Raw genomic sequence first — 12,993 nt, forward strand, 5'->3', positions numbered from 1 at the left:
CAATAACATCACAGATACCAACTATGGAAGTTACAACTGAATCTACACCACCAATTACGACAACAATGCCAACTACTAAACCTAACCCTAACCCTAACCCATCAAATGACGGTGCCACTGGCACAAAAGCTACCCGTAAGTATTTATTTCTGCTATCTGTTTGACTCCATATACTTTCGGTTGCAATGAGAGTCTGTAGTAATGGTCTTTTGGGTACATATTATCTTGAAGAACTTGCAGTGAAAAAGACGACTGATAAAACAACAGTGTAAAGGCAATACTATAGATTTCGAACGTATCCGACTTACAGTCCTATTAAGAATTACGCTAAACAGTCAGGATGATTAAATAATCTTTTAAAATCTTCAATCATCCAATTTATTTATTTGTTAAGTGTAAATGATAATTCTTAATATTCATTTAAATGAAATATAAAGCTTCATTTCTTCTCAATATATCTATATTCCTCCCATCCTGTAGTTTCTTTCAAAATTTGATAAATTTGATAAAAGCGTGTAAGTGATACAATGAAAAACTACGAACATTATTTAGAATTCTATTTCAATTGCGGTAATGTTGAAATGCCAGAAAGTTTTTATTTCGATTTCGGAAATGTTTTAAATTTGTTTTCAAAAACAAAGACTAGAGAAAACAGAAAATAATGAATGCTCGCATCTTTGTGTATTGTACTAAGTTTCACACTATGCTAGAAGGTAATTGATAAAAATTTGTCTGTTCCCATATTTTGTAACACGAATGAAATGTGTTGCTTTTCCTTTATTTAAATTATGTTCATCAAGTGTGCTTTTGGCTTTGAACATTACATTTTATGTTTGTATACATTGTATATTGTGTTGCTTTGTTATATCTCATTTAAAGAACAGCCTATTTTAATACAAGTTTTTTTTGTCATCTGAATTTATACATATGTTTTTTTAGTATTTCCATTTTATTCCTTAATGCTGCACTTAAGAACTGCTGTTCACAATAACCTGGTATATATATGCTAGGTTGAAGACTGGCGCCTATTAAAACTTTTAAACTGCTGCATTTGTTTGCACCTGTCCTAAGTCAGGAACCTGATGTTTAGTGGTTGTCGTTTAATGATATGGTTCATAAGTAGTGCTCTTTCAGTTTGGATTAAACATTTTGAAGTTCTATGCATAATAATAATAGTTTGTGTTCAGTTTCAAGTTCATGAATTATTGTAAAATAAATTATAGTTGTTGATTTCTGAGATTTTGATTATTTATTCCAGTTAACAACATCAATACTCCGATAATAGCCGGTAGTATTGGAGCTTTAGTTGCAGTTCTCTCCCTCATTGGAGCAATATATGCGACATGTGCAGCAAAACAGAGCATTAACAAGTATGTATGAACTCTATCATTTATTTATGATACGAGATGTAGATCTTCATAACAATGCAATCTTGCATTTTGAAAACTATCCCCATGAATATATAAAGATTTCTAGAGGCATTGTCAAATTCAAAAGCATTTACAACGGATAACAAGCAAAGGCTTATGCTAATTTGTTTGTAAATGTATAATCAGAGTATATTGGATAACATGTAAATGTATAATCAGAGTATATTGGATAACATGTAAATGTATAATCAGAGTATATTGGATAACATGTAAATGTATAATCAGAGTATATTTGATAACATGTAAATGTATAATCAGAGTATATTTGATAACATGTAAATGTATAATCAGAGTATATTTGATAACATGTAAATGTATAATCAGAGTATATTTGATAACATGTAAATGTATAATCAGAGTATATTTGATAACATGTAAATGTATAATCAGAGTATATTTGATAACATGTAAATGTATAATCAGAGTATATTTGATAACATGTAAATGTATAATCAGAGTATATTTGATAACATTCTGCCTTTTTGCCGTTACGTAGGTCTACACAGAAATATTTTATTAGATTCAGGTATTTTGTACAGTATGTTTAGTCTTCACCGACATTTAACAATTCAAATGCATGATTTAAAAGATGTTTTGTGGTGGTGTATTCGAAAAAAGAAGAAAAAAAATGTTGTTATAAAAAAGTTGAGGTTCCTGGCAAGATCTATTTTACTTTGTACGGTTGAGGAAGATTGTTGCTAAATTGTTTGAGAAATGCCACTTTGATAATGCTTGCAATAACTTGAAAACATGTCAACCAATGTTTAGCAATTTTTAATCAAGATGACTTTTGATTAATTGACAAGTTAAACGTCTTGTCGCTCTCTAGAAGTAAAGGTTCATCAATTTTTTTTTTGATATGTTGGTATTTCTATTAAACAAGTAAACAATGGCCAATGACAACCCCAATATTGACGACGTTCGTTTTTACAAATTTAGAGGTTTTAATCCTTGATTGACTGGAAAGTAACATTCACTGATTACTCTGGGAAAATTGACAACTCTCACATTTGCTGTTCTGTAGAAGCAGCTCTAAATTTCTTGAAAAACGACACTGATATATATGTTATATGATGAAAAGAGCATATGAAAGCGTCATTTTAAACGTGTCAAAGTTGCAGTGAGGTTAGAGTGTGCATTAAGGGGATACATGACACCTACGGGAGTTAACTCATAAAAATCAACTGTACTATTAGTATATTAAAAGGAGAAATCCGGCTTTTCAACGATCAAAATTAGTGTTTGTCAAACTGTTATACATCCAACCAAACTATTCCTGTAATTTGTGTAGTTCAAATTTCTAGAAGTTTTCATATTAGCCTAAATAGGTCTAAGTAAATATTTTGTCAAAATTTTATGGAAATCGAACGAGCCAAATCCATTTCAGTCAAAGTGTTGTGTACACCTTAACTGAATATATTTTATGAAAAAAAGAGCACAAAAGTACATTATCGTAAACGTCTTAACTGCCATTGAGGTGAAATTGTGCATTTACTGAATTTATGTTGTGATAAAAACAGCATAAGAAAACATCATCGTAAACGTCGTAAACTTGTTGTGAGGTGAGAGTGTGCATTTACTTTTTAAATTAACATCATGGATAAATACCCTATAGACTTTCTTTTCTATCATCTTATTACTGTTGTAAGTACCAGGTTTGTGATAAAAGAGAAATATTTTACATAAGGAAATCTTTATCTTCTAGTTAGATATTATTTTTTCGAGTTTATTTTGCATTGCTATATTGCGTAAACCAATATAATGTAGTCTTTAGTTATCTCCTTGTTAAAACATTGAGTTATGTATATTGAATATATTATAAAGATAACAAGAAAGCACTAAACCGGTTAAGAATACTTATTATTAATTTCTACATGTATTGCAAGTTGGCTAACATATAATGTACTAGTGCTGTCCTAATGTAGATACTAGTAGTCTTTATTTCTTCTATTTTAGACCCGATATAAAAACACAGAAAACATCTGAATCATTCGACAGTAGACCATTTCCTGCTGTTACCCCGAGAAATGGTAAACAGATAAGTTGGTATTAAGGTGACATCGTTGTTTATGAGATAAAGCCATACTTTTAAAACAGAAAATGAGATGAATTATAAACTTTTGCGAAGATAATCAAAGTTTGAAACATGACTTACAATGTAGAAATATCAATTCTCCAGTGTTCTTGATGAAGATGTTATTTACAATGAATTGAATGAATATGACTTATGAATTATAGTAATATTAAAAGACTGATATATCAGTATCGTTTGATGGTAAACAGGACTAACCTAGATCACTGCGTTTAACCGTCTCTATGTATCAGTATGATTTGATGGTAAACAGGACTAATCTATACCACTGTGTACAACCGTCTCTGTGTATCAAACAAAACATAGCATACATGCATTTATGGTAGCTCTAGATTTAATGAATTATTTTCATCTCTGTGAAGAAGTTAATTATATTTTATTATTTATGCTCACTTTTTATTGTTGTCTTTCACATTATTTTTATTATTATTTAAAAATGGGGACATTCGATAATACTTCGATGGACAAACATTTTACTAGGCAACGAAAGTTGAATGTGACGTTGCGAAGTTGTGCTTTGATCATAATGTCGTCATTATCACAATAAGGGATCATGAATTAACATGCTTGTTTGAAATGTTAAACTATCCGACTGGGTCCTTTGCTGACTTGGATCATTACCATAATTTGAAATTAATGTTTGTGCAACCACACTATATGCGCCTTTTGAAAATGACATACATATTTAATATACTGTTGTGGTTTTGTGCATTTGTATTTTCTATATCTATGTATTATATATCTACATTTATTTTTTCATATGAGTATTTGTTGTTGTAATCTTATATTTATTTTTTCTAATTTTTTTATTTTTTTATATATTCTAATTTCGAAATGGAAACATTTAAATAAAAAAGTTTATGTTCTACTTTGATTTCAATTTTTTTTTAACAGCAGTGAATCACAACTTATGCATGTGTCTCAAGTTTGCATAAGTACCGGTCTAAAAGTGATAAAACAATTTTGTGATCAGCATAAGTCTAATATAACAACCAAATAAAAAACATAACACAAATGTATCCGTATACGCTAGTCAACGAATACATTAACATTTTAATGAATGTCGCCGCACAAGTCATTTTCAATTTTCGATTTGGCTGTCGTTCGGGTTTTAACTTTTAACTCGATAATTTCGAAACAATTGGTACTTAATGTTAAGGTTAAGTATAAAGCTAAGGTTATCTCCTCCTTATTCGTGTCATTAATAAAGTCATAAGTACATCACGTCAATATTAAACATATATCTTCTGCATTCTTCAATCAATCTACGACTTAACATCGAGGTCAGAACTCCTTCAAAATCCAATGAAATACCAAAAAAAAAACAACACAATATTACAATGTGTTCCAAAACTTTTTACCTAAAATTGTCAAATCTCGTTTCAAGTTACTTCAAACTAATGTTCACTGTCTCTGCAAAAGACGACTTTTTAGCTCACCTGGCCCAGAGGGCCAAGTGAGCTTTTCTCATCACGTGGCGTCCGTCGTCCGTAATCGTTAACTTTCACAAAACTCTTTCCCTCTGAAACTACTTGGCCAAATTTTAACCAAACTTGTCATTGGGGTATCGGATAAAAAAAAATGTGTCCGGTGATCCGGCCAACTAACCAAGATGGCCGCGATGGCTAAAAATAGAACATAGTGGTAAAATGCAGATTTGGCTTATAACTCAAAAACCAACGAATTTAGAGCAAATCTGACAGTGGGTAAAATTGTTTATCAGGTCAGAATCTATCTGCACGTTAATTTTCACAAGAATCGGGCAACCTGCTGTTAGATTGCTGCCCCTGAATTGGTAATTTTACGGAAATTTTGCTGTTTTGGTTATTATCTTGAATATTATTATAGATAGAGGTAAACAGCAATAATGTTCAGTTAAGTCAGATTTACAAATCCGCATGATCAAAAAATGGTCAATTGACCCCCTAAGGAGTTATTGCCCTTTATACAATTATCATAAATAATTTTAATTTCCACTAACTTTTTCCACTGAAACGACTGGGACAAGTTCATTGTATATAGAGATAACTGTAAGCAGCAAGAATATTTAGTAAAGTAAGATCTTCAAACACATCACCATCACCAAAACACAATTTTGTCATGAATCCATCTGTGTCCTTTGTTTAATATTCACATAGACCAAAGTGAGCGACACAGGCCCTTTAGAGCCTCCAGTTTCCTACATTAGTTATATAGTGTTGACAATTTTTTATATTCAACTTTCTACGGGCCATAATTGTATAATATGTATGTTCAATGGCGAAACTGTCCTGAATTTTCAAGTATTATTCGAATTGTACTCTTAGAGATAGTTTCTTGAATATCAATCTGTGATTAAAACTATGACCGTTGCTTCTGTTGAATGTCCCACTAAATTCTAAAAGTTAGGAGTATTATTCATGTAATTCTATTGGTAGTTGGCATGCACAGTGGTTCAGTCTGTGGTCTACATACTAACTAATAGTTTAAAAAAAAAGAACCATTAAAATGAATGAAATGTGGCCCGGGATAAATAAATATATCAAATTGTTATTGTCATGAACACATTAATCTAATATGTGAGTCTAGAAGCACTTAAAAAGATGTCAAGGAATAACCTTTGATTATTCTTCAGATTCCTCACCGAAAAGTTAGTCAACATGACCAAAATGGTCAGATGACCCCATAAGGAGATGTTGCCCTTTAAAGTCAATTGTGTCTGTTTAATGTGTTACAAAAGTCTAAACCTCTGAAACAAATGAGACACATTTCACCAAACTTGACCAACCTCTAAGGTTTAGAAATGTGTCCGATGGCCCCGCTTGCCAACCAATATAATGGTAAAACTGGCTAAAAATGGAACACAGTGATAAAATGCAGTTTTTGGCTTATATCTCTGCAACTAAAGCAAAAGCATAACGTTTGTATCAATTTATGCATCAATTGTTATAAAAAAATATCAGGTGAGCGACACAGGCTCCTGGGAGCCTCTAATGTCTCCTTGCAATGTACCACAATATAACGATACGAAGATGTATTACTGAAATTAGTTCTAACAAAACTTTATTCTTTATTCGAAAAAAAGCAACTGTAATACAACATTTTGAGAAATTATTTTTGTACAAAACATACTACTTTGGTTTCTTACTTGCTGAGGAAAAATACAATTGTTGGATACTTGAGCATTCCGCTTTATTAATGCTTCTCCTGCTCATTTAAAACTGATAAAAATATACGCATAGAATTGGACTATATGAGATATAATTATATCGTCATGACCATATGGTCCAAATACTCATATAGTTCTGAACATATATAACAATGTCTGCATAGATCGAATAATGCCAGCGCATTGTATTACTGTTAAACCCTGAAATTATAGTCGGATTTTAACTTTTTCTTTCTGTGACTGTTCCTATTCAAGCAGTAAACACAGCAGGTTTTGTGGATGGGGTTGTTGAATCGACAGCTTTTTTACGCCCAACATTAATTTTCCTTCCGATGAACACAAGAACCACGCCTAAGAGTAAGAGGCCTGCTACACATCCTCCTATGATAATTGGCTTATTGTCGCTAGCTAAAAACAAAATATATTATATAAGAATGGAAAGTTGTTAAGTTATATTTTATTTAAACTTTGCATTAATAATTAGTATTCATGAGATGCTCAATTTATTGGATGTATTAAGTTTTAATGAAAAGATATACAATGATGCAAATAACAAATTTCCTGTAAACTTGCATTCATAAAAAACGAATACAGTTTTATTCAACAGGCGAACATTCGTCACCATGAAATTGTTTGATTAAAGAGATTAATTGTTTTGTAACCTTTATCATTAATGCTTAACTATTCAAAATAAAGTACAGATTTGAAATATATACCGATAGCGGGAATCGAGTTTATTATCGAAATTAAAGAAAACAAATTACCGTTTACTGGATAAAAGATACCTAGCGGCAAACTGCTTTTGCGTGACTAAATGTTTCTTACATAAAAGAGTTCACTTTACAGTCTTAACCAAACTCCAATATCATTATGTTAATGAGTAGTAGGTACTTCGTGCAATTTTGTTATTGTGCTGTTGTTATTTTTTGTATTCTTGTCTCTCATTTTTGCTAATGTATTTTATCGATATATTTTTTTAAATTTTTGTCGTTTTTCATATTGCTTAATATTGTAACACAATGTTGACTGCTGAACTTATATTTTATATTTTGATATTGTGTTATATTTTCTGTTCATACAGTGTTATCACTACAATGGAATTTAATGAAACTGTCTCACAGGAATATGGCAAATGCTTTCAGATTTTAGTTTTGCCATTCGATAAAATACTTAAATTTTCCTTTGCGGTATTTTTGTTAATTTATTGTTTGAAAGCATTGGAAACCGAACGTTTTTAGATCTGACTAAAACTTTGTATGTCACATTTTATAACTAAAACAATCAAGTTCCTCAGCGTGAACAGCAGTATACTAATGTTGATTTAATATATTCTCTCGATGCTCAAACAATAGAGACTAAGTTTTGTTTGATTTTAAGTTGTTGAGTATATTCAAACAACCCAACGATTACTTACTTAAAAAAGATAAGTCACTTCCTCTTGATGGCGTTGTAGGCTTAGTAGATAAGGTCGTCCAATTAGAGATTGTTGCTGTTTCTGTTGAAAGTTTATCTGACGCTGTGACTGTTACAAACTGTGCTGCTTTGCTTGTTGATGTCGGTTCTGTGAATGATGTGAGTATTGATGCTGAGTTGGTTGTTTTTGAAACATCCTTTGGATCGCTTGTATTTTTCGACTCTTTTGTTGGAACTGTTGTTTGCTCTTCTGTTAATTAAAACTATATGTTTAATATTTGTTATTTGAAAAAAAGAAAGAAATTGAAATTATAATCAATCTATATTTTGCCTAGTTCAGAAAGGCCAACATAGCCAGATAGTGCAATAAGTTGCACAACTACTTATAACATAATTCTATAAAATTATTCTTGTAATTGGTATAAAAAGTATAAAATAACATAATACAAAAAATAAATAGTTGTCTCATTGGCAATCATATCACATCTTTTTTTTTTATATTTATCTCGATTTATATCCATTTTTTTTATAATTTTATCTGTGACGTCACTTTTTGAGGCACTGTGACACACAGTTCGTAATTCTATTATGCTGTTTATTTTTGTGTACTGTTTTAAATTGATTTTAGGTATTCCTTTTTTATTCTGGAGTGAACATGTAGAAATGTACTTTTATATTATTTATTTAGTTCTCTGTCCTACGTGTTCTTGTATTTATGTGTACTTTTTTCCTGTCATGTTATGATTTAACGGTATATTTGACTTTGCTATAAAGAACGAGGCTTGGATAGCCACAACACCAGGTTAAACCAACGATTTTTGTTCTTAAATTGTCATGTACCACATACCAAGTCAGGAATATGGCAGTTGTTTCCTAGTTGTTTGTTTCTATTATGTCGCATTGGCGTGGGTTTTTTTTCACATCAGTTTTTCTGTTGTTTCGTTGTTTTCCTTTTATAGTTGATGTGTTTCCCTCAGTTTTGATTTGAAACCCGGATTTGTTTTCTCTCAATCGATTATGTCGATGAACAGCGGTATACAACTGTTGACTTAATTATTCATAACATTAATAATTCTTAATATGAGTATGTCTGTAGGTAATGAAATAATTATAAAAAAAAACCCAAACAAACAAGAAGACGGGTCGCAATTTTTTTAAAAACAATAATTAAGGTTTACACGAAGGAATATAAAGCTGAATAAAAAAAAGTGAAAGAAAAATTGTAGGTTGTTTTTATATATGACTTTGTCAAAACTCACGTGTTATTGGATTGTGTGATGTACCATAAAATGTTATAGACCAGGAAACCAGGGTTACTACAAAATAAATATGTACTATACTTAAAAGTAAAATAAAAAAAAATACTCAACTAAGAGGAATATCAAGAACTGTTATATTCCTGACTTGGTACAGGCATTTTCAAATGTAGAAACTGATGGATTAAAAACCTGGTTTTATAGCGCTAACCCTCTAACTTTGATGACAGTCTCATCAAATTCCGTTATATTTACATTGATGCGTTAACTAAATAGACACAAAACCATACAACATGTAAATTAAATTATTCAAATTATCTTTAAAAAAATGAAACCAATAGTTTAATTATCATTATCAATATATGAACAATCAAAGAGTTAGAAGCAGATTGATCCTCACAGGGATAAATCGAGTGCATCTTTGAATTAAGCTTTAGTGAGAACGCCTAGTGTGAGAAGTCGTAAAAGCTTTAGATGAATATCGTCTGGCGTATATACTGCATTTAGTCCTGGTATCTATGATGAGTTTATTTACAACCACTGGGTCGCGATCGATGCCGCTGCTGGTGGAGATTCATTTCCCCGAGGGTATCACACGCCCAGTAGTCGGAACTTTTTGTGCTGACATGAATTGTCATTGATATGGTTATATTTATCAATTAACTGTTTACAATTTTTCTAATTTTTTGAAATACTAAGGTTTTTCAACCTGAGGGACAGATTACCTTATGTGTATTTGGGAAGACTTTTGGGAATTTTGGTTCTCAATGCTTTTCAACTTCGTACTTTGTTTTGCCTTTTAATTTTTTTTGGATTCGAGCGTCACTGATGAGTCTTTTGTAGACGAAACGCGCGTCTGGCGTATATACTAAATTAAGACCTGGTTTCTATGATGAGTTTATTTACGACCACTGGGTCGATGCCGCTGCTGGTGGAGATTTATTTCCCCGAGGGTATCACAAGCCCAGTAGTCAGCACTTTTTGTGCTGACATGAATTGTCTTTTTTTTCAACTTTAAATATTTTATTTCATTCCTGGTTGTGAACAATGTCCCTTAGCGCTACAACAATGACTTTATATTTATATCTTTTGTTAGTTGCATTTTACAAAGTATTCATACGAGCACACAATACCTACATATTATTCAGTGATCCTATATATAAACAATCATATAAGAAAGAAATTATAATAAAAAAAATCCCCAAAAGACGGATTTTTGACCGTCATTTGTTTTGATTATATAAAACTAGCTTAACCGAAAGTAGAATGATCAAGAATGATCAAGCATGGTCGACCTCATGGCTAGACGAATAATTTCATAAAGTGGTGAGTAATTTATTGCAGTCATCAAAAGAGGGACGAAAGATACCAAAGGGACAGTCAAACTCGTAAATCTAAAATAAACTGACAACGCCATGGCTAAAAATGAAAAAGACAAACAGAAAAACAATAGTACACATGACACAACATAGAAAACTAAAGAATAAACAACACGAACCCCACCAAAAACTAGGGGTGATCTCAGGTGCTCCGGAAGGGTAAGCAGATCCTGCTCCACATGCGGCACCCATCAAGTGACTTATCAAATGTGTAAATTTCTAAACTTATATTAATCAGATATTTCTGGTAAGTAATAATGACATATAATTATTGAAGAGATCAAAGAAGGAGCTATTGACCCCTGATCTTGATTGATTTGTAAATTATTGATTGATTGATTCTTTGTTATTTAAATACTGACTGAAGTATTTATATTAGATCTAATTCTCCTAAAAAAAATAGATATAATCAAAGTTTGGATATTTTCCTCTGAAATTTTTCAAAAATAGACTTTCTGGATGATATAACATTTGTGTTTCAATCTCATTTTTTAGAACTGACAACATGTTCACAAATTTAGTTCTCTTTTCTGATAAATAAAAACATTTATAAATCACAAAACAAATCATTGTTATGACATGATTAAGTGGATTGTCATTGGAATGGTTATAGTTTACAATTTTTTGAATAATGAAATACTAAGGCTTTTCTACCACAGGCACAGATTACGTTAGCTGTATTTGGCAAGACTTTTGGGAATTTTGGTTCTCAATGCTCTTCAACTTCGTACTTTGTTTGGCTTCTTAACTTTTTTGGATTCGAGCGTCACTGTTGAGTCTTTTGTAGACGAAACGCGCGGGTGGTGTATATACTCAATTTAGTCCTGGTATCTATGATGAGTTGATTTATTATATGAGTGTCAAAAAATCTGTAATTTTAATATCAGACACAATTTAATTACGGAGTTTAACTTACCAACAGAAAGTCCCTTATATGAACCAACTTTAAGCCGCCAGTTACCAACAGGGTTTTCCCACCAGAAATGAACTGACATGAACCTCCACATTAACGATCCTCTGCTCTTGTATTTAATGGCATCTTCATACCGGAAATGAAGTAAATTACTTTCAGTTTCGCTTGGAGAAACTAGATATAGTTCTGTGACACCACGATATCGACTGTAGGAGAATTTTATTTGAACTGTAACGTGTTCTAAGAAACGAATTTCACTATCACTCCCTGAAAAGGTTATTGTATCTGACGACAACAAACTGGTAGAACTAAAATAAAAGAAGAAATTTATATGAATAATTTGCACAATTTCCTAGTTCAACAACCTTATTACAATGATTCAATCTACGATAACCAATAATCTCATCTTAACTACTAGACTTGAAAAATTTACGCCAACAACGCGTTTAATCTACAGAATAATCACCAGTGACGCTCGAATAAAACAATTAAATAGGACAAATAAAGTACGAAATTTAAGGAACTTGAGGACAAAATGGTCAATAACTGCGAGTACTCTCAGATCAGTACTTGATGTTTTTTGTTGTTGTTGGGATATACAAATACCAGGCCATGTCCAATCTGTGGTTTTGTTAGAAGTATTTCTATTTGTATCCATTTAATGAGCTAGACCTTTTTCAACTGATTTGTATAGTTCTTTCTTATGTCGTACAGATACACTACTGTCAAAGGTAAGAAGAGGGTAGTGATCCCGCTAACGTGTTTTAAACCTCCTCATTCTGTATATTTATGTGTCTGTCCCATATCAGGAGCCTGTAATTCGGTGGTTGTCGTTTGTTGGTTGATGTGTTACTTATTTGTTTTTCGTTTATATTTTGTACTTAAAATATGCTATAGTTTACTCGTTTTGATTGTTTTACACTTTTCATGTCGGAGCCTTTTATAGCTGACTTTTTGGTAATGGCTTTGCTCATTGTTGCAGGTCGTACGATGACCTATATTTGTTAGTTTATGTGTTATTAAGTCTCCTCTTGTTTAGAATTGTCTCATTGGCAATAAAACCACATTTTCTATTTTTAGTATTAGGCCTGTATTGTGTCAAAAGGAAATCGGATTAATACTCTCGAACCCTGGCATCGGAGTTTAGTCCACATGGGTTATGTACAATAACGTAAGTGAAACTCTGATAGAGCGGAACGAGTTCAGGGAATTACTCTCCTTTCTTCTAAAGGCACATTCCTACCAGAAATCGGTTTGCACGGCGATAGGGAAGTTGATCCCGCTATGCACCGCGGCTGTTGCAGTTTCCGGAGCACTCCAAAATTCTCCTATGGTAATTTATTCATGGGGTTGAAAATCTTT

The 12,993-nt window shown here is 31.8% G+C and overlaps 2 protein-coding genes and 1 long non-coding RNA gene across 3 annotated transcripts in view; 2 read left to right on the top strand and 1 right to left on the bottom strand.

Annotated features, from left to right (window-relative positions):
• LOC134709911 (mucin-2-like) overlaps window positions 1–40 on the top strand; it is a 77,046-nt gene extending 77,006 nt beyond the window's left edge. Inside the window, exon 5 of the mRNA XM_063570036.1 lies at window positions 31–40. Coding sequence (XP_063426106.1) covers window positions 31–40 — 10 coding nt within the window. The remainder of the gene's footprint in view (window positions 1–30) is intronic.
• Window positions 41–98: 58 nt separating this feature from the next.
• Window positions 99–4,193, top strand: LOC134709188 (uncharacterized). The gene is made up of 3 exons (XR_010105914.1): window positions 99–135; window positions 1,259–1,370; window positions 3,387–4,193. It is a non-coding gene; the product is annotated as an uncharacterized LOC134709188 (long non-coding RNA).
• A 2,467-nt stretch (window positions 4,194–6,660) lies between these two features.
• Window positions 6,661–12,993, bottom strand: part of LOC134710042 (proprotein convertase subtilisin/kexin type 4-like) — a 32,678-nt gene continuing 26,345 nt past the window's right edge. The window contains exons 12-15 of the mRNA XM_063570196.1: window positions 11,635–11,939; window positions 9,343–9,399; window positions 8,085–8,333; window positions 6,661–7,078 (exon numbers count right to left, since the gene is read on the bottom strand). Coding sequence (XP_063426266.1) covers window positions 6,921–7,078; window positions 8,085–8,333; window positions 9,343–9,399; window positions 11,635–11,939 — 769 coding nt within the window. The 3' untranslated portion in view covers window positions 6,661–6,920. The remainder of the gene's footprint in view (window positions 7,079–8,084; window positions 8,334–9,342; window positions 9,400–11,634; window positions 11,940–12,993) is intronic.

This window comes from Mytilus trossulus, chromosome 3 (assembly GCF_036588685.1).
Source record: "Mytilus trossulus isolate FHL-02 chromosome 3, PNRI_Mtr1.1.1.hap1, whole genome shotgun sequence".
In the NCBI taxonomy this organism is placed as follows: domain Eukaryota; kingdom Metazoa; phylum Mollusca; class Bivalvia; order Mytilida; family Mytilidae; genus Mytilus; species Mytilus trossulus.